The sequence below is a fragment of the Salvia splendens genome, chromosome 1 (assembly GCF_004379255.2).
Source record: "Salvia splendens isolate huo1 chromosome 1, SspV2, whole genome shotgun sequence".
Classification (NCBI taxonomy): Eukaryota; Viridiplantae; Streptophyta; class Magnoliopsida; order Lamiales; family Lamiaceae; genus Salvia; species Salvia splendens.
In genome coordinates this window covers 30878843-30901474 of record NC_056032.1, presented here as the reverse complement: position 1 = coordinate 30901474, position 22632 = coordinate 30878843, and the positions used below count along the sequence as shown (strand labels likewise).

General features: G+C 35.2%; 2 protein-coding genes across 2 annotated transcripts; one reads left to right on the top strand and one right to left on the bottom strand.

The window, feature by feature from the left end:
- Positions 1-4070: 4070 nt before the first annotated feature.
- LOC121798059 (ERBB-3 BINDING PROTEIN 1-like) lies at positions 4071-7679 on the top strand. Its single transcript, XM_042196887.1, has 10 exons — positions 4071-4174; positions 4285-4390; positions 4480-4564; positions 4653-4802; positions 4887-5040; positions 6455-6670; positions 6769-6905; positions 6983-7074; positions 7149-7328; positions 7422-7679. Exons 1-10 carry the CDS (start codon positions 4091-4093, stop codon positions 7499-7501), a joined length of 1284 nt encoding a protein of 427 aa, XP_042052821.1. The 5' UTR covers positions 4071-4090; the 3' UTR covers positions 7502-7679.
- A 5949-nt stretch (positions 7680-13628) lies between these two features.
- Positions 13629-22266, bottom strand: LOC121769830 (importin-11-like). Its single transcript, XM_042166628.1, has 20 exons — positions 22153-22266; positions 21510-21596; positions 21246-21307; positions 20978-21119; positions 20091-20297; positions 19854-19920; positions 19229-19628; positions 17811-17910; positions 17026-17100; positions 16816-16950; positions 16374-16463; positions 16013-16189; positions 15825-15929; positions 15580-15738; positions 15451-15495; positions 15142-15363; positions 14785-14891; positions 14643-14699; positions 14207-14452; positions 13629-14107 (listed from the first exon to the last, which is right to left on the bottom strand). The coding sequence occupies exons 1-19, from the start codon at positions 22264-22266 to the stop codon at positions 14314-14316; spliced, it is 2490 nt and encodes an 829-aa protein (XP_042022562.1). The 3' UTR covers positions 13629-14107; positions 14207-14313.
- Positions 22267-22632: the final 366 nt, after the last annotated feature.

Here is a 22632-nt window from a genome sequence, read left to right as displayed (position 1 = left end):
TTAAAATATTTAAATTTATGTTTTATTTTACACAAATCTCAAATATTAGTATTTGATCATGTTTGTGTTTGAGTTTAAGTATATATCTCAAATTTATCATAATTAAATATTTATATTTTATAAATATAACTAATTTTTGTCATTATTTATTGGATTGATCGTATGTTAATTTTATCGGTAGCAACCCGATTAACCCGATGGGCCAGCCCGAAACCCGAGCGTTCAGGGTTAGGGTTGAACTTGTATAATCCGAAAAAATCTTAACCCGATTAGCCCGCTCCGAATTGACTCGCAACCCGAGTAGGGTTGGCCCAAAATTCGGTGGGCCGGCCCGATTGACATCCCTAATCATAGTGATTTTTGATAATTTTGCATGACATATTTGAAGAGATAAAAAATTAATTAACAAAATAGTAGTGAAACCTATAGGGCGGACTTTAGGGCGTCCCACTGCAGGTGGAAGGGTAGGAGGATAAATGATGATGTGGCGGAGCATAGGGCGCCCCATTGTGGTTGCCCTTAATCAAATGATAACTACCTACGCTAGTGAATAAGAATATTATTTTTTATCAGCATGAATTTTAAGAAATGTTAAGAAAAGTGAGTGAGAAAAATTAAAGGTATATAGACTTATTTATATATATTAGTTTTAAATAAAATGTGAATGTAATGAGTTAGTGAAACATGAGTCTATTTATATAGAAGAGGTCATATTATCTTTGACTTTTGTTTTTTCTTTTATACTCCCTCCGTCCCCTAATAGGAGTCGCTCTTTGACCGGGCACGAGTTTTAAGAAATGTAGAGAAAAGTTGGTTGAAAAAGTTAGTGGAATGTGGAACCCATATTTTTATATTGGTTTTATAATAAAATGTGAGTAGAATGAGTTAGTGGAATGTGGGGCCTACTACCATTTATGGTAAAAATGAAGAGTGACTCTTAATGGGGGACGACCCAAAATGGAAATTAGCGACTCTTATTCGGGGACGGAGGTAGTAAATAGGAGTACATCTTATTTGATTGTCATGAATGTCTGTGTTTTGTTTTTTCTTTTATAAATAGGAGTACATCTTATTTGATTGTCATGAATGTCTGTGTTCTCCTAATTTTATTCTCCAAGCCATATATGTATGTAGTTATTTTGATCGTTAGCCCAATATTTCTACATAAAACAAGCAAGAGATTGATTAATATATTTGTTATAAGACAGATTCATATGCATCGTTTAGTGTATCCAAATATGTTCCATATCCAAAAGAGGTGGTGAAATTCCATTTAACATTGACAATAATTCTATTTTTTGAAATTCCATGGGGCTATAACATGCAAAGATTTACTAAACGAGTACATATTTGTGGTGAAAAATTGAAAATATTGTTGCCTTCGACGGGTAGATTTTGGGTTTAGAAGCATTAGTCCTTTTTATTTTCTTCGCGTCATGTTGCAATTGTAACTGGAACATTTTTGAAAGATGAGGTAAGGGAGAGAATTTTGCTGAATGCTGCTAAAGGGTTGAGACATATGGCGACGGTGGGTATGTGGTAGTCGGTTGTGGAGGATTTATTTAATTTTACGGTGATATTGACCGGTTTAGTCGACTTTTGACAATTGTCGAATTTGGAGAATGACGACATGTAAATCATTGCAAGGAAGATATTCGAAGTTATTGTTGTTGGAAAATTTTTGCAAAGTATGATGTAGATAATGAAGAGATTTCTCAATGTTCTTATTGTCAACCAATTCGAACCAATATTTAGCTGTGTTTTTTTTAGATTTTGAAGGAGATGTCGAATGTGTAATGGTACCCAATTAATACTTATGTGTTTAGGTTAACATGTTTTGGAATATTGGCATTAAGTCTCGATTCCAAGAATGTCTTTAAAAATCTTTAATCCAATGTTGTCATTCAAATTTCAACGGGCCGTATGCAATTATCATAAACAAAAGTCAAAATCTATCGCTTACTCATATTGGATTATTTTTAAAATATTTATCTTCATCCCATACAATTAAATGTTTGTGTATTAAGAGTAATAAAAATTTGAAGATTTTAGTTTATAATAATAATATTGATATCACTTGTGATTTTAGTGTTATTGTTTATAAGGGTATTTTCCAAACTTATGAATTACTATTATTTTTGTAGGGATTAGATCACTCGAGTTCACTAATTACCGGTACCTCTTTTTGTTATTGGATCAACACCGAGATGGATTACAAGATATTTGTTACAACTATAATGGTATGCAAAGAGTACAAGATTACAGTAAACCCTAGCCTATATAGGATCTGGAACCAATCTAATATCTCGAGCTATACGTTGTGAATCTCATGCACACTTAATACACAAGTTAGTAACACAATATACAAGATCCTTTCGGATCTAAACCGCAAATGAAAGACAAGAACAAAACAGGACAGAAGATTTAGGATATAGCTCAGGTCGCACACACGACTGCACAGGGCCAAGGACCTCCTCAATCTTCTCCAACAAATCACAAGGGAGCTCAGTGAAACAATCGAACTCCAAAACCTAGTTCCGATTACTACAACACAGTAGCCACCTCACACATCAAATGAGTCACACCACAACCACAAGGCTTCAAGAACACACAAATCCCACAGATCTAAGAAATCAACCGAGGATCTTCCACCAAACAGCCAGAATCGAACTCAATCGTTCGAAACCAAAGGGACCTCCGAATCAACACAGGAGTTGAGAGATGCACACTTGATTCTCACTAAAACAGAGAAGGAGTCATCGGAAGCCATTTCAGAGAGAGAGAAAGTTCTAGAGAGAAGCCGGAGAGAAAGCATGTAGAGAGAGAGGCAAGTGAACAGGCTGAGGAGTCAAGGAGGCGCAGGGAGTGTATAACTCTACAAACAAACACACCCTAGATCCAACGGCTCATCGTCATGATCCGCGTAAGGTGGCATACGTGGCAGCCATCGGAGCGTCCATTTAAGTATTATGCCAAATCCGGATTGGGTCACCAATAAACATAAACGGACCATCAATTAAAACCAGCCCAGTTGATTTAAATAGCAAACCCAAATTGAAGTCCACAATTATTTCACAATTTTGCTGCTATCATGTGAAGTTCTATTCTTTTTGTTTTTTAAATTAATTTCATATATTTATATCATATATATGAAGGAGGAAATTACAAATCAACTCCTATAACAAGGAGGAAAGACGAATTACGCCACCCAGGGTTCGAACTCGAGACCTTCAGGATGGACGCGGTATCCAGCACCATTTACCGCTAGGCCAAGGGGCTTGGATTGTGAAGTTCTATTCTTATTCATGTGTATTTTGTTCTTTTTGTTTTTCACTTATGAACTTTTATTTCGTTGAATATTATAAGTTGTGTACTATTTAATTTGAATTGATTGTGTTTTGGTATGCCATTCAAGTATGATTATTCTGTTTATATTAGATATTTAAAAATGTTTTTAATCAATTTTTTTTGTTTTTTTTAATTTACATTAATTAATTGAAATATGTTTTATTAATCTAATAAAATATTATTGTGCATTTTTTTTATTTTTAAACTTTACGCAACGATATCAGTTCTTATTTCCATTGACTTTATAATGATACTAGTTGCATATTATGCATGAGTTAGCGAAGATGCAAAAGGGAGAAAATTTAAAATAGTGGGATGGAAAACGAAAAAATAAAGAATAGAAGGGAGAGAGATGATTGCATATAAAAGAAATGGACTAAAATAGTTCTTAACAGTTGAATGATATTTCAAATTAAAAGTCCAAAAAATATTACTATATCAAAATTAAAAAATGTGTGACAATAATTTTTACAAATAGTGGCCATATAAAGGATTATGGCAAAATTTAAGAATAAAAACGCAGTTCTCTTTTATTAATTATTTCTAGAATTATTTACATTTCTCTTACCATGTCTGGTGTAAATAATGATAATTAATATGGGACTACACTTTTTCTACCGAAAAAAGAAAAGAAAAGAAAAGAAAAGAAAAGAAAAGAGAAGAGAAGAGAAGGTAATGTTTGACCTTCAAAGAGCAAAATGAATAAAACAAAAAGTTGTACAGTTCAGTTGTAACGCCAAAAATGATTTCATATAAATTAGATAATTTCACAGCCGCCTTCAAACCCTACCCCTCTACCTTTATAGCTTCCCAGAAATCTCAATTGGTAAACTTTCTATTTCAAATTTTGTCAAATTGCTCCACGATTGTATCTTTTTCATCTCGTTTTTCCTTGAAACCGTCCAATTACTGTGTTGTTGCATGTTGTCTTTGAAGCGGAAGTGCGAAACAATGTCGGATGAAGAAAGAGAGGAACAGGAGTTGGATCTCACCAATTCCGAAGTAGTCACAAAATACAAAGCCGCTGCTGAAATTGTTAACAGTAATTCATCTCTCTCATTTCACTGTTGTTATGTTTAATTTAATTTAATTTCCCGATGAATGAATGAAATGTCGATTGATTAAATGCAGAGGCGTTGCAGCTTGTGTTGCCTGAATGCAAACCCAAGGCTAAGATTGTTGACCTTTGTGAAAAAGCAGACTCGTTCATCAGAGAGTGAGTAATTTATGTTTTTAGACTTTGATTGGAATCGAAGGATTTCGACTGTGCTGTGAATTTTGTCTAAAATTGTGTGGTGGGATAGGCAAACAGGGAACATGTACAAGAAAGTGAAGAAGAAGATAGAAAGGGGGGTTGCGTTCCCCACATGCATTTCAGTGAACAATACAGTTTGTCATTTTTCTCCATTGAATGGTGACGAGACTGTATTGGAAGATGGGGATATTGTGAAAATGTAAGGCTTTTTCTAGCTTTATGAAGTGGATTTTATTGACATCATCTTGGATATTTTGAGTAATGTGTTTTTGATTATCTACAGTGATATGGGGTGTCACATAGATGGCTTTATTGCTGTAGTTGCACACACCCATGTACTTCAGCAGGGGCCGGTCACTGGGAGGGCAGCTGATGTTATTGCTGCTGCGAATACGGCTGCTGAGGTTGCGCTGAGGCTTGTGAGGCCTGGTAAAAAGGTAGTAATTCTTCTCCTAGGATTTCCTTTGTGCTTTTTTATGTACTCTCTTTGTCAATTTTGGGTGTTAGGGGACTGGATTAGGGGAACGGATTCTCTGCTTTGATTAAAACACAACGGAGGCTACTGTGGTGGATATGGCGTCGATCACTCTCCAAATCTTCCTTTAATAAATTTCTATCTTTTGACAAATAGTATTTCTTTTCCCTCCTATTTCTCTTCACGTAATAACGGAAACTTAATAATCTCCTCATCTAAATATGTTTTTTTTATTATAGCAACAAATTTTCAATTTTCTATCTCAATCCCAAATAAATCTCCCCTCTAATTCTTTTCATCGAGCAAGTGATTGGTGTTCTTTGCCAGGAATTCTGGAAGTAATTTATTTGATGATGAAGTCTATCCTTGCTTTCTGAAGAAACATAGATAGGGAATGCAATAATATATGCATACAGTTTCTATGTCCATAAGGAGAAATAAGTAATGATAGGGATTAGGAACAAAAAGATAGGGAATGGGAAAAATGTATCTGCGATTTTTATTTGGCGGAAGATTTGGAGAGTGATCAAAACGACTGTTGTATCCACCACAGCAGCCTATGCTGAGTTTTAATCACAGCAGAGGGTCCGACTCCCCCGGATTAGTGTTTGTGAATACTACTCCCTCTGTCCCATTAGAAATGAAACGTTTTCCTTTTTGGTCTGTCCCATTAAAAATAAAACGTTTCTAAAAATGGAAACCATACTCTCTCTACTTTTTCTTCTCTCTTACTTTACTCTCTCTTCATTAACTCACAAAACAACACTACATAAAATCTCGTGCCCAAAAGCAAATGTTGCATATTTAATGGGACGGAGGGAGTATATTTTTTAAATGTATTTAAAGGGTTTTAATTGCAGTCAAAATATTTCCACTTGCTCATCTAATTTAGATATGATAATAAGTGCTTCTTTCCCTGTCATCCATATTGAAAATTGGTGCTTACTTCCTGCCCATTCTAATCAGTTGGCGATGTGCTTGGTAACGTGATAGATTGAGTTCACCAATAACCTATTCTTTTGTTGTGCATTTATTTTTGTCAACCCATTTAAGTTGTGTGGCTTTTGTTACTGACCTCCCTGCTCCCCCAAAATAAAACAAAAGAGGTATCTATAGCTTTAGTATTAGTTATAGTCAAAGGGTAAACATGATTCTCTACATGATGATCAAAACCATGAGTGATGGATCTTTGCATCCAGTGAAGTTCTATATAGTCATAGTTACACTGATAGACGTCATGTTTCCCTTTCTCTACAGAGTAAAATAGCATGTGGTAATTAGGATTATCAATAATTTCAAATGTTTTAGGCCACCATTTGTATAGCTGGATGGGTAAAGGTTCTGAGATTTAACTCTTCACCTCTTTCTATTTGTAGAATAAAGATGTCAGCGAGGCCATTCAAAAAGTTGCTGCTGCTTATGACTGCAAGATTGTTGAAGGAGTACTAAGTCATCAAATGAAACAATTCGTGATTGATGGCAATAAGGTTGTACTAAGTGCCACAGGCCCTGATACCAGAGTTGATGATGCTGAATTTGAGGAAAATGAGGTGTATGCTATTGACATTGTTACAAGTACTGGTGAGGGCAAGGTATACATGCTGCTACTTGTTTGTTTCACATATCATTTCACCTTTATTCTTTCTTTTCTAGTTGATGCTTATCGTGCAATCTTGTTTTGAACTTATAGCCAAAATTGCTGGATGAGAAACAAACAACTATATATAAAAGGGCTGTTGACAAGAACTATCTCCTAAAGATGAAAACATCTAGGTTCATATTCAGTGAAATAAGCCAGAAGTTCCCGATCATGCCATTCTCTGCAAGGTTTGTTGTTTAGTATAAATTGTTGCAGCCTTGAGGTTCCTAAGTGAAGATAATGAGTGGGATGAATTGTCACACAGAGCATTGGAAGAGAAGCGTGTTCGATTGGGTATAGTAGAATGTGTCAACCATGATTTGTTACAACCATATCCTGTACTTCACGAGAAACCTGGTATGAACTTTTATACTCTAAAATGATGTTACCATTATTCATCTTATGTGCTCATGTCATAATGTGTATTTCAGGTGACCTGGTTGCACACATTAAGTTCACTGTTTTGCTTCTGCCAAATGGGTCAGATCGAGTCACTTCACATGCTCTACAGGAGCTGCAACCCACAAAAACAGTCGATGATCCTGAGATCAAAGCCTGGTTAGCATTGGGCACAAAATCGAAAAAGAAAGGTGGAGGGAAAAAGAAGAAAGGTTAGTTTGCATTCACTTAGCTTCTGAAAATTCAATTTCTTCACTGAAGATTCATTTTTTCATACCGGTAAAAAATAAACAATATTTTTGCAGGTAAGAAAGGTGATACAGCAGAGAACACCGAAGCTGAGCCAATGGATGAGGCTCCAAGTAGTGCAACCAGTCAAGAATGAGGAAATACCGCTTGTGCTCTGTACTTTGTCAATGAAATTTTGGCCCTTGCGTTGTAATGGTTGTTTTTTTTGGTGAAATGTCGCTCGTTTGTTACTGAGACTTGCGGTTGTCCATTTTTCTATTTTTGGACTCGTTGATACTGCAATAATTTATTTAAAAAAGAAAAGCTTCGTGCAATTTCTCACCGTTATAGAGTCTAATTAGCTCGTGTCGTATTTTATTGTTCTTAAGGGGCGGGTGTGGTTTGGATTTTGATTTTGGTTTTGCTTTTGGATATTTCTAGTATTTTAGTTATACTAATTTAAAAATTGTAAATTATACTACTAGAGTTTAGGTTTCCGTTTAATTGTGGTTCATCTTTTTCATAAAAATAAGCACATTTTAAGCTGCCATGAGTTTGTAACGTACAATTGGTAAAGTAGAAAAAATTGCAATATATATATATATATATATATATATATATATATAGGGTTGCACTATTCTCCTTTTCCACTCTAAGATCCTTTTCTCTTCTTAATAATAGCCATTAGATCCATCCAATCAACGGACCACGTTAATCCTTATTAATTATTTCCGCGTTGCATTATAGCTCCTTTCATTGTGCATTATGGGGGTAATTTAGTAAAATCCCTAAATTGGAACCGCCTTTTGTTTTGGGTATGTGCGGAGGTCACGGGATTTGCAATCTTCCACTCTTCAGTTTTCTCCCATTTACTCCAGCCGACTCCTCAACTCTCCCACTCCTTCCCCTCTCTCAACCCTACTTACATCCGCCACATTTCGAATTCCACAGCCTCCGCCACCGATTTGCGTCGATTCCACTCCACCGCAGTTACCGCTGCCACAAAATCGACCGGCGTTGTCGTGTTTGCACGCCATATTCAACAAATCGAGCAGGTATGCATTATGAAATTAGTCAACTAAGCGTATGCCTAGACTTTAGGATATCGTTTTTACCCAGGTAATCGTCTAGGGTTTTCTCTGATTATGAGTCCGCGACATTGTGTTGGGTTTACCACGTCTCGGTGCAAGTATCTTATTTATTTCGGTTTATTCCAGCTCAAAAATGACAAAAAGAGGTCGTCCCCGCGCGCAAGCATCGCAGGAAGCAGGTAAATTGCACTCGTTGGTTGTGCATTTCAGTAGTATGAATGCGAATAGCCTTATTTAGATGTCTAGTTTAATTACGTGCTGTACAACTAGCATTTTAGGGGTATTGTGATGTCCAGTGCTCAAGAGTATATACATGTATTGTTTATTAGGATTAGTGCATTATGTATATGGTTGGATATTCATTGAATGTTTTGAATTGTGCATTATGTAGAGTAGGTAGTGTGTTGCAGAATGCATTATGGAAGAATTCCGTGTGCATTTTTTAGGCCTGACAGTGCATTATGTATCATTATGTATCATTATGTATGCATTATGTTGCTTTTAACATTGGTCATTGGTTGTATTGGTTTGTTGCCTCAGATTTTTACAGAGGAATCTGATTGATGATTTGTTACTTTTATATATTATATGGTTTGATTAGTGCATTATGTCTATACTGAAACCGTCATTATGTGCAGAAAAGTATGCAATATGTATGTATGGTGTTGTGTGTTTTAGTGACTACAATCAGTAAATAGTACATATGTGCATTTTTTAGTTTGTATTGTGCATTATTGAACATGATGTATGCATTATGTTTACTAAATTATGCATTACTAAGCGTATTGGGTGTGTACTAATATTTACCCAGTCAGGATGAGTGGTATTCATTATGTGCAGTAAATTATGCAATATGTAGGGTGTTGTGTGTTTTAGTGACTAAACTCAGGAAAGAGTACATATGTGCATTTTTTAGTATAGACTGTGCATTATGGAACATAATTTATGCATTATGTTTACTAAATTATGCATTACTAAGGGTATTGGGTTTGTTGTAATAGCTGCCCAGTTAGTATGAAAGTTTTTTTATTATGTTGTGTTGGTACTGCATTGTGAATCAGTAATAGTGCATTTTTTTGTAGTATTGTGTGCATTATATGAGTGGTATTATTTATATTGTTTAATACATTTTTTGTGTAACACATGTGCATTTTTGTGTTTAGACAATGCATTATGAGTAATTTTTAATGCATTATGAGGTTGTATTATGCATTATTTCATATGATAGATGCATTAATCTGTAAAAAGTTAGCAGCATTATTTATTCTGATTTATTGATAATGTTTTGATGTTTTACTTTGTTTGTTCCATATCAGAGAAGCGGCTAAGATCAGACATTGACGATGCAGTTGACGATGTTATTCCAGTTGACGAGAATTGTGGTTTGGAGTGAGTTTTGGTTCGGCTATAGGGAGATCTTGGTTAATGGGTAAACTGATATTCGGATAGATGTTTCAATTTAAAACTGTACTTTTTCGCAACTTAATAAGTGCGTTTGGATATTAGCTAATGATTTAGATTTGGGTAAATTGTCCGTATTCAGCATTATAGATTGTGCATTGTGTTTTACAATCTGTGCATTACTCCTTTATCGACTGTCATTATTTGCAATGTAGTGTTCGTTACGATAATAATTGTGTATATGCAAAGTCTGAGCATTATGTGTAATTATATCGTCATTATTTACAGTTAATTATGCATTATAAGAAGTATGCATGATAAATTTAAAGTGGATATAAACGTTGTTCAGGGGTGCATGGTTTATTTCAACTGGATATAAATTCAACATTAGATAAATTAGTGCATTATTTGATTAAAACGTTGCATTATTTACCAAGAAATTATCATTATTTAAAATTTTGTATTGAATAAGACTTATCAACGGGCTGCATTATTTATTCCAATAAGTGAATTTTCTAATTTAATCGTTTTGCCAGAATTCAGGGGTCCATGGAATATTAAAATCGGATATCAATTCTGCAATAGACATTTTAGTGCATTATTTTACTAAAACGTTGCATTATGACCTAGAAAAAAAAATTGGGAACAAACAAAATAATTCATCAGAACACAACTGATACAAAGTTGACTTGTTTAAATAAAAATCAAACGTTGCATTATGACAGATATAAAGTTCCAATAACAATAACAAAAACATGACCTAGTGCAAGACACAAGATGTTGCTATATGTACGTACTATACCCTAGCCCCTAATCTTATTAAACCCTGGGGGGAAACAAGAAACGTGTGCCAAGCATCGTATCACGGTACATCTTATTCGTATGCATTGCAGTTCACATAATTTGCATTATACACTCAATAATATGCATTACTCGCTACAATTTGGTGCATTATTCGAATTGTTTTACAATTTGTAATTAATGTGTACGTACTATACCCTAGCCCCTAATCTTATTAAACCCTCGGGGGAAACAAGAACCGTGTGCCAAACAACAAAACACGGTAAATCTTGTTCGTATGCATTGCAGTTCACATAATTTGCATTATACAGTCAATAATATGCATTATTCGCTACAATTTGGTGCATTATTCGAATTGTTTTACAATTTGTAATTAATGTGTACGTACTATACCCTAGCCCCTAATCTTATTAAACCCTCGGGGGAAACAAGAACCGTGTGCCAAACAACGAAACACGGTAAATCTTATTCGTATGCATTGCAGTTCACATAATTTGCATTATACAGTTAATAATATGCATTACTCGCTACAATTTGGTGCATTATTCGAATTGTTTTACAATTTGTAATTAATGTGTACGTACTATACCCTAGCCCCTAATCTTATTAAACCCTTGGGGGAAACAAGAACCGTGTGCCAAACAACGAAACACGGTAAATTTTATTCGTATGCATTGCAGTTCAGATTTTGATCATTATATAGTCAAATATATCCATTACTCAATACCATATGTTGTCATACATAAACTGTTATTAAACCCTGGGGGGAAACAAGAAATGTGTGCCAAACATCGTATCACGGTACATCTTATTCGTATGCATTGCAGTTCACATAATTTGCATTATACAGTCAATAATATGCATTACTCGCTACAATTTGGTGCATTATATGGATACAATCGATTCATCCTCAATTCGAAAAACACCTAACAACAATGAACAATAAAGCAATTCAAAATTCTCGAGATCAATTATACAATTATTCGATTCGCAAAGCAGCATTCGAATGAATGAATGAAAAATCACGGCTATTATATATATATATAGGATTATCCTTTCCAGTGAAAGGAGTGAAGATCATACAGTACCTGCATACATGACAATTACCTGCAGTCAGAATCTAAAATATATCATAATGCAACATATTGTAATTCGTAATGCACGTACATCAATTAATAATGCATACTATATATATTGTCTTCAGTAGCGTAAACATATCATAATGCAACTTGCGGCAATGCGTAAAGCAGTAACATCCAGTAATAATGCACATAATATACAATAGATACATATAGTAAACATAAATAACACAGTAGTCAGTTTCAACCGATTTGTGTTGTACGTGGAGTCGAACGACACAGTATCACCAAACATGTGGTAATTTCTCTTCATTACACCGTCGCACCAAAACAAAGCAACCAACTGGTCAGATTCGTTAACTTCGTAGTGATAGGTGTAAGCATCGGAAATCTCCTTCTTCCTCGCCATGTCATCCAACACCATTTGTACATCATATCCTTGTGCATATTCTTTGATGTCCCGTGAGGCATTCCTGATCAGATGGGAATTATGCATTACATATGATCATAAGTTCATTATGCTTCATCTAGATGTGCATTATATGTCTCGTTTCAACCTAATACCTTCGACATGCCGAGAGCGAATCCATGGAGGAAGGTTTCAGAGCAAGCGCTCATGTTATACCATGGCAACACAATACACTTAATTATTGCTGGTTAAAAATCAGATAATCAAACTGCTACAAATTGAGACAGAAACATCCGCAATAAAAACAGAATCGTGAAGCTTCGAGATTTACCTTCTTCCATTGATTAGAAACGAAAGCTGTAGATCCAACGCTAATTAGACAACCTTACACTCCCGAGGATTAATTGAGCAAAGATTTGAGAATTGTGATAATTGAAACCTTGGAAAAAAATAGAGATTCGAAATCATATACACCGCAGCATTACCTTCCTTCATCGACGTGTTTTTTGGAAAAAAACTGCCGTATATTCCCATGAGAGAATCATGGGATTTCCATAACTATCAAATAATCATGTACCAAATCTACCCTTAATCGTTTATTAAGGTATTATAATTTAATGGAATCAGTGATTAATTTCAGCCATCCGATTTATAAAATTAAAGGTTGAGATTAAGAAGGAAAAAGAAGAATATATGAGAAAAGGAAATGAATACATCCCTATATATATATATATATATATATATATATATATTTCTTTGTACTTGTATAATTTGCTTCGTTAGGTCTTTTTTTTTGTATAAATTTTTAGTTTGTTAGATCCTTGTACCAATGCACGTTATTTCATTAGATTATTTTACATTTTTTTTTATTTCATTAGGTCTATACTAATATATTTTGATTTAAGATGTTTTTATATTAATTTAGTTAGATCTTTATTTAATAGTCTTCAAAATTTAATCAACTTTTCTTGTGTTAATAGGATTTACTTTCTCTTTTTTTCTCATATTTATTTTAGAATTAATTCAATTGTAATATTGACTCCAAAATTACTGGGAAATGAAAATTTTATGTTATTAATTTATAAATTTATTATCTTGTCAATAATTCTTGAATTGGTATTGCAATTGAATTAGTTTCACTATAAATAAAAGAAAAAAAGAATTCTAATTAACATAAGAAATGTTAATTAAATTATGAAATCTATTAAATAAAATATTCAATCAAAGAACCTCATACATTAAAATGTATTAGTATAATGACCTAATGAAACAAAATACATTAATATAAGAATCTAATGAAACTAAAACTTTGTAGGACTTAATAGAATACAATTTACAAAGACTTCTAGATTGTTTTGCTTAGAAAAAGATAGAAATAAAAAGTGATTGAAATATTGTTAGTTGAAAATGAATATTTCGTTATATAGAAAAAAGTTATCAAAAATAAAATGAGACTGAACCATAATAACAAAAGTAGTCTATTTTTATATAGGAGTTAGGAAGTATTTTGGTAAGAATTAATGATTGACATTCAACACTTGAGATCATATTACGATAGTGACTTATTGTTCATCGTATGACGAGACACAGCGTTGAGTAAAATAAGCGTGTTGAAAGAATTACAAAAGCCAAGACTCAAAATTTCATATATTGTCACAAATGTTAGGCCACCAAACAAACCCTGGAAAAGGGGACAGTTTGGAGTAAAAATTGCACACAAATGCTCAGTTTCGGAAGCATGGAAGAAACCTGACTGCATAGTCACCTCAAACTCTCACCCTCATGTCCCCAAAAACCATGACATGAAGGGATCACACTATTTACAGTGTGTGCTTCTTGTATATGATAAAACGCCATTTACTTCCAACTTGTGGAGATGAAACAAATTGGAACACGATCAAGACTGAAACCGAAACCGAAACCGAAACCAGAAGAATTCGTCACCCCACCCCTTCACAAACCCAAAGAATATTCAATTTCACCTGTCAAAAGAGATATCTCAGTAATCAAGTGGGATTTGTGTATAAGAATGGTGATTTCCGATGCAAGTTTATCTTATGGTTGACAGGATGTATGTTAACCTTTCAAAGATTCCCACGAATATAATGGAACCATAAAGATCACAAAATTGCATCTCCACTGCATCTCGGAAAGCCACACCTAGTTTATGGCATATTTAATGCGCGTTTCAGTTGAGCGAATGAGGAAGGATGGATTTTCGACATAGCTGCATTAAACAATTCGCCGTGGAGGGCTGAGCATGTCTGGAGATTGTCCTTGAGCGAATTCTCGAGCAGAATTTGGTTAATGGGGTTGGAGAACTTGATCTGGAAATGGGAAGACTAGGTTATATATATGGCATGAATCTGAAGCTTCCATTAAAATTCTAAAAAGTACCCGTCTCCTCTGTAATTCTTTGGTAAGAACCTCCATTTTGCTAGAATGCATATTGTCGCTACTATTATGGCACAATGATATGAGGACATTTCAGCAAACGAGAATGAGTAGATAACCCACCTTGATTCATCTTCTGTAAACTCCTCGGTACCACCCAATATAACACTCGTGCATACACTATTTATGAACAAAATATAACAGAAAATGGGATGAAAACAGATATTAGGAGAGATAAATCAAACACCAAGTGGATGAAAATTACCTAAGGATCTGCTCAAGTTTATCAAGAACTTGAGACATTCTCAACGTTAGAATTATAGAAAGGGCTAGGGCAAATGTCTTTCTTTGCGTGGAAATGACATTGTCAACCTATGACACCAGATAAAGAACAAGCTTTAATCACCCATGTCTAAAATTAAGACAAAAGATTGAGCCATGGCCGACACAAACTTCGATTAGTCAGAGTAGCATGATTGAGAGACCATGCTATACCCAGGCTTGACAAGAAACCGACAAGGAGAGACTGAAAATACACTTAATAACTTCAGTGAAAACATTGATAGTTTTCTCAGGTGAAGATAAGAAAAGATCAAACTTGTTATATAAACCTCTAGCTAACCTTATCAAGCCATACATCAACCAGGCAAAGAAGTATGCTTTCTTCATTTGAGAACCCTGCTTTTTGAAGATGTGCTAACAATGACGGATCTGATGTGAGTTGCGCAAGATAATTAGTATTCATGACCAAAATCATTGCAAGTATGGCAGCTGATGACGTTTTCACTGCTGTCTTTGAAGGATCATGATCATCTCCCCCACTCAGGCATATGACAATTAGTTTCTAGAAAACACAGCCGTAAATCATATAAAAACACATAAATAAACCTTAAATGAAACTGTGCAGTGCTGTAACGAAAGAAAGAAATACCTGCACACTGGTGCTGAGTAATTGAGGCACTTCAGCAGGAAAACACTGCATTAAAAGTAGTCAAGTGAATATTATATTGCTTTCTCAAATGAAGCTCTGCTGTTTGGATCATCAAAGCTGGAGACATACCTGAACTAAAACATCCACGAGGGGAAGAATTGAAAGCAGCCCTCTATCATTGACATTGCCAATAACCAAATCAAGCAATTTTGCTAGTGTCTGTGCATGCATATTGAGGAACTCTAGACCACCAAGAACTATGTAGCCTTCAATAATGCTGGCAGACACCTACATGTAAAGTTTGAAATAAAACCACTGTATTTTGGCAACGTAAGAGAATACACAACCACCAAAAAGAGAGATTTTATCTGTACCTTTAAATAGTCAAAACTCCTATCCAAGATTTCCACCAAACATGGGAAGAAGCTCAAAAGATGAGGCACCATTGTGGTGGCATGGGTAAGAGTAGCCTCCCATAACTGTATGACAAGGATACATAAGAAATAATGATAATGCTAGAGGGTTATTTGGAAACATGATTCGTGCTAATTGAACTACTGACCAGCATGCTGTCTTCCAGAAGTTCATCTGGGCTATTAGCATTAAGCACACTCTGTAATATGGGCATTAACAAGTTGTAACAAATGGATGACTGAGAACCTAGTGAAGCTACAAAGTTCTTTATGGCTGTGAGAAGCTGAATCTGCAGAAGGCTTTCACCAGAAGATTCTTCCCAAGCCTAGGAAGATAAGAAGACAATCAATATAAAAGATATAACTTGTTAGGCAAATCAGGAATATGTACAGAGCTCTCTTCTAATGTCTAACAACATATATTTCAAGTTAATGATTTATATAATACACTAACTTTAGAACCCTTATCTACTGATTATGCCTACAGGAAAAAATAAACGAGTAACGTACCTTCTGGAAAAACTGCACCAACTTGTTTGCATTAGGAATAATTTCAGTGATGCGTCCAATGAGAGAAGAAATTGTATTTAATACTAGAACCTGGGCATAAGATTTAAATAAGATTTTAATGAACAACTATTGCAGTCAACCTACAATGAGCAAATTCTTTTTATATATATTAAAAAAGAAGAAAAAAGTACTGATGTTTGGAAGTGTGATGACAGAAGAGTTGAAACTGAACAGGGTGATATAGAGATGCTTAAAAAGGAAAGGAATTGATAGACAAAATCAGATGATAATAACTGCAAATAAAGAACAGAAAGGATAGGACTTAATAAAGAAATTATTGGTTGCTTGGTTTTTATAGTTTGACAAGTATGACAAGAGGAAGCCCAATCAAGGATTTCATATCACGGGGTAGAAAAATGGTAAATAAGAGCCCATCACTTACTTTTGAGTCAAACTCGTGTACATCTTCCACCAGTTTAAAACATGAATCCCAACATACTGGAAGAAGATCTGAAAAGTCCTGCTCTGAGAAATTTGCATCTTCAACATGGAAATACAGAGATCGTGATGCAGACAGCTGATACATCAGGTCAAATGTTAATAAAACAAGGGTAATTCACTCACAAGCTAGTTACATATATACATATCATACCCTGACACACAAGTCTTCCTCCTGGAGCAATTTTATTAAAGCACAATATACTGGTCGTCTGGTATCATCCTTAATCTGTACAGGAAAAGAAACAAGGGACAAATGTCCAGAAACTAGCTACACTGAAAGGAGTGCATCACAAAATGAAACAAGCAACACTTCACTCAGTAAGATACAAAAGTACTCCTGCCCAACCAATCCCTCAACATTTAAGTCAGTTAGCTCACCAATCACGAAACCAATCATGATAGTTCCAGCCTAAGCAGACTCCTGCCAGCAGTGCCTTATCATGGGAGCTTTATCACATATCCATCTTTCCACCAATCTAAATAAAACATTGTTCAAGCTAAGTTCTTTAACAAATAACAACACTTGAGGAGTTGCATTTCAATATCCATTCTTTATACAGCATCACATGAATTCTTAATTATATATGATTTAAGCTTTTGACAGTTTGACCTGAGATCTCAGTCACTCTTAGAAGGCACTAACTCTCGATGCCACCATATACCAAATTTGACATATGTTACAGAAGTGCTCAACATTAGCTATATTCATAAGGAACCAAGAGAGCAAGCTGAATATAAATAGATAAAACAGAATATCAGATCTGCAATCATTTGTCTTCAGATACCACTACCTTGAACCTATGAATACTTAGGATCGAGCATGTTGTGGTTAGATGAACCATAAAAGATCATAAAAATACAGTAATACAGATACAAATTGTAAGAATATAAAATAATGCAACAATGGTTATGCAACGCAGCTTCGGAGTAATTTACCTCGGAGACCCACTGCCCCAGGATCAATGCAACTTTCCTATGGGTAATCCGCATGTTTGGATTATCATTTGTGAGTTCAAAAGATAGCGCGCCATTGAACCTGCATAAGTGCGTCAGAGAATATCTAAGATAAACTCACCACAAAGTAAAATAGAAGGTCTAGGAATAAAGATTATGATACAGATCCCACATCAATTTGGCATGAAGTGTGGAATAACATATAAGAGGGAGTAAACCCTTTACCACTGACTATGGTTTTGAATTAAGTTAGGGCTCGCATAAAAGTGTATAATGGCATATAAGTGGGAGTCAACCCTTTACCTTGACCATGGTTTTGGGTTAAGTTAGGCTCCCTAGCTTATATGCTTATTAGATTTTGTTCTGAATATCCAAGAGACGCACTAAGCAAAGAAACAAAGATGAATATGAAGAGGTAACAACAGACCCTGCATCATTCATGTGGGCAACTAGAACAACATGCTTTGTCAACTATGTCTAGGCACATTAGCAAATTACACACATGAATAAGACAGGCTGTGTCAAAAACCAAAGTAGACCTTGCTCCACTCATATCAATATTGAGAAATAGGTAAAACAGAAACGATTTTCAACTGAGTTCAGCTAGCACACTGTAACTGTTATCTCTTAATACTATCAATTAAAACTGGCAAAAATTTCCGTTAAAGTTTCCCTTAAGAGCTTGCCTGGACCTACACTTTATTATTTGCAATTGGGATCATATCAAATGACCACTGAGGTTTCCATTGTCAAGGAATAACAGAACAAAGAGTACAAAGAACAGGAAGACTAGTCTTTCAATTTTATTTTTTGCTATTGGGATCATATCAAATCACCAGGTTTCAATTGGATAATAATTACTCCCTCCGTCTAAGTATGAACATTTGTTCGGCACGAGTTTTAATGTATAATTGGTAAAGTGAGAGAGAGAGATTCAGGATAGTGTAAGTATATTGTAAGTAGTGTTAGTGGAGAGTGGGATCCTCATCATTAATAGTGTAGTGTAATGGTATAAGTTGTAAATAAAATGATGTGTAGGTGTAATGTGTTGTTTAACTATTCCAAAATTAGAAAGTTCATACTCCCTCCGTCCCTCTGTAGCCGAGTCGTATTCCTTTTTTGGTTGTCCCATGTAGCTGAGTCATTTACTATTTTGGTTAAAAGCACCAACTTTTCTTCTCTCTTACTAAAACATAGCAGTGCCATATGGCCTATGACAACCAGAAATAATTTAATTTTGTGAAAATATTAAAATTGAAAACGTAGATTTCAAATGCACTTGAGAATGCAATTTTTATGTGCCTCATTACTGCCTTACTATTCCTGGAGATACACTTAAACCTCATCTACATCAATATAGTCAGGATAAACTATACAGAGTCCAGATAATCAAGACTTACCTCCGTATCAATATGTTACAAAGTAGCACCACTCGCTCACTAGACAGCAGAGAAGCTATGAAGCCAGCAACTACACTTGATACATTTTTCTTCACATCCTGAAGTGAGACCCGGTTGTCATCCTTAACACGACCAGTCAAGAATGGCTTGTATTCTTTACATTCTAGGACAGACTTCATCATCACCATACACTGGATCAAGAATACTTCAAATGACAGTACATCTGGCTCGGGATTTGTTATCTTATTCAAGCAGAAATCAACAACAGGCCCAATGACATTTTGGTCACCAAATGAGTAAGGATGTCGTTGCTGACATGCTATTAAAATCTTCATCAATTTGGTACATGATTTCTTCAGGAAATCCAAGAATTTAGGATGTTTCTCTTGAAAAGAAGAATCTGTAAAATTTTCATATCAAAAGTAAGTTTACAAACCAGATAACTTTGTAGCAATAACAAGTAAGGTCAAAGCACAAAATTAATTCCCTTCAAGGTGAAATAGACAAAAAAACATGTGTGACCACATTCGAAGATAACAATGATCAGCTCATAGCACATAAGAAAAAAAAAGATGTTAGGGTAAACTACAGAACAAAAAACTAAAGGAGATGAGAGAAAACTTACAGTATGTTAAGAATGACTGGATGGCATTCAGCATAATCGGGCAGACCTTCTTGACAGGTTGTACCTCCTAAAGGCAATACAATTAAAGTCTATACCCCCAAATTCAAGACAAACATCAGCGTGTAAAGGAAAGGGATGCAGAAATGCAGATGATCAAGGAGTGAAATGCTGCAACATATGCTCAAGACCTAAAAGAAAGGACAGGAGAGGGGATTAAATAAAAAGAAGAAGTTTTACCTGTAAAAACTTTGCATCACTTTGGAAACCAGAAACTATAAGTTGACGTATGATCTTTGAACATAGAAACCATCTTTCACAGATCAAGTACATATCATCCTGATGCAACTCAGGATTATTTTGAGCTAGCACCAAAAAACCAGGCAATATTTTCTGCAGGTCAGTCTGCCAAAGTTTCCAGCTGTAATCAAAGAATTGAGATGCTATCTGCCAAATGAGCAAGAATAAAAAGTCCAGTGAAAAAATAATACATTCTACTATAGTAGTATAATAAAAGATGGAGCCAAAAGCACAACAGGGACATGAAATCAACTAAATGCAAGAGAAGCTCAGTAAAGCTACAAAGTGAAAAATTAACATTCTTGTCCACAATGGTGACAAAGAATAAACAATATGCAATCTAATTCTAGAAAAATGAAGCCGTTACCGAAATAGTGGTTTTGATTTGACTCACAAATTTTAGCTAAATACCCAGACCATATATACAACTTCTCCCATAAACAATAATGATTATGTACTTGACTGGGATACAGGTAAGGGATTAATTAGCCAATCATAAGTCATAGACTCAATAGAACCAACAGCAACATTCAAGCACTCCAAATTTTGATGACAAAACCATAATACTCAAAAATCAGAACAACAAATTAGACAAACATAAATAAATTTAACAGCTAATTTCTGTCACATGGAATAAATACATAAAGGACTCGTTAGCATTCTTAAATCCCGAACCGGTAAGACCATTTCCTGACAATGTTATGTTTATGTTTTCAACATGAGACTTCAACACGAGATCGGACATTAAGGCTTAGTGAAACAGATCACCAACTACGAAGATACAGGGGGAAATTTCAAAGAAAAATAAACAAAATGATAACATGCACCTCAGAGAAGGTCCTCTGGTCGGAAGTAAGACGTTTGGTTGACAACTCCTTCAAAATCCGGAAAAGAATAAAGAATATTCTATGTGAAGTTAATGTATCATCTGACCAAAGCTGTTGTGCTAACACAGAAAGCAAGTCTGGCCTGTAAGTAGGAAAAAGGGGGAAAAAGGTAAACCACTGACAAATGGAAATGTATAAGATGCCACAGATAATCTTTGACTAGATTTTTCAGTAGCTTTTTCTACATAGATGAAGCAGAGAAGCACACCATTCTTTTGGGTAGTCTATGCGAGCAATTTTTGAGATCAATACTGCCAAAGTATGAGCTATCTGCAAAACAATCACATTTTATAGCCATGATATTCAAAATAAAATTATAAAAAATAAAAGAAAACGTATAGATGGCAATGGATATAGAAACAACACAAGTAAAATGCAGCAGTACTAAGCTCAACAGGGGTGAATTATAAATAGTTCACGTGGACTATAAGACAACAGGGAGACTACTAATAGATGTATATGCAAGCATAACCTGGTGATTTTCTTCTCTCAAGTGTGACAATAACTTTTGCCGTAAATGCATTTTCTCTTCATTGCCCAGTCCCCAGCAAAGGCATTTCTACAATCAGATTCTAGAAGAGAACACCAGTACAAAACAACCAGCTAAAAGGTAGCAACTGCTAAGCTATATTATTCATATGAATGTGAAGGTAAATGCTCTCAAAATCTATCTCCACTTAAAGAATGTAAAACACACATTCTAGTTACGCAACACATCTATCTCCACTTAAAGAATGGCTCTATTTGAAGCTCAGGGTCGCGAGGCATATTTCACATAGAAAAATCCAGGCCACACTTATGATGCTGAAAATTAAATGCTGACAATCACACTTAATTATTTACAAATTACAGTGACATGAATGGAAGTTCCTAATGTACGAGAACGGAACAAAAACAGCATGAAATCACTTACGTTGAGTCGGGCCTGTTCCTCCAATACCGATTGACGCTGCTCTTAAAATAAACTGATGCCATCAATCTCACGTCGGTCTGTGACGCTGAATCCGTCGCCGCTATCACCTCCTGCGCATGATAAAAACCCTCGTCGAACAAATCCAACAGCTTCACACTCACAAATAAACACAAGCAAACACAACCACAATCACTTCAAATACCATTAAACAAGAGCAGAAGCCAGGCCTACTCTCCAATTGCGCGAGAGCATCTACCGCCGGCTTCAGCACATTTACGTCGCTGCTCACTGAATTCGCGAGCAGTCCGTATATCATCGGCAATCCGCGAATTTCTGATGTTAGTAAATGCTGATAGAGAATAAAGACTACGACACAATGAATTTACGTGGTTCGATTTACTGAAGTAAATCTACGTCCACGGGAAGAAGGGAGGGCAAGATTGTATTGCTTGATCTGGGATTACAGCTTACAACACAGACTTGCTATATGATCTTTTATCTCTAGAGAGCTTAACCCTTGTCTATCAGATCTAAGTTCTATTTATATATTGAACTAAGATCGTGGCTTGCATCGCCACCCTAAGTCGTGGATGTCGTGTAGGTCATGGCCTAAGATCGTGGATGTAGCGTAGGTCATGGCCTACGATCGTGGCCTGAGTTGACACCACGTGGTAGTGGGTGT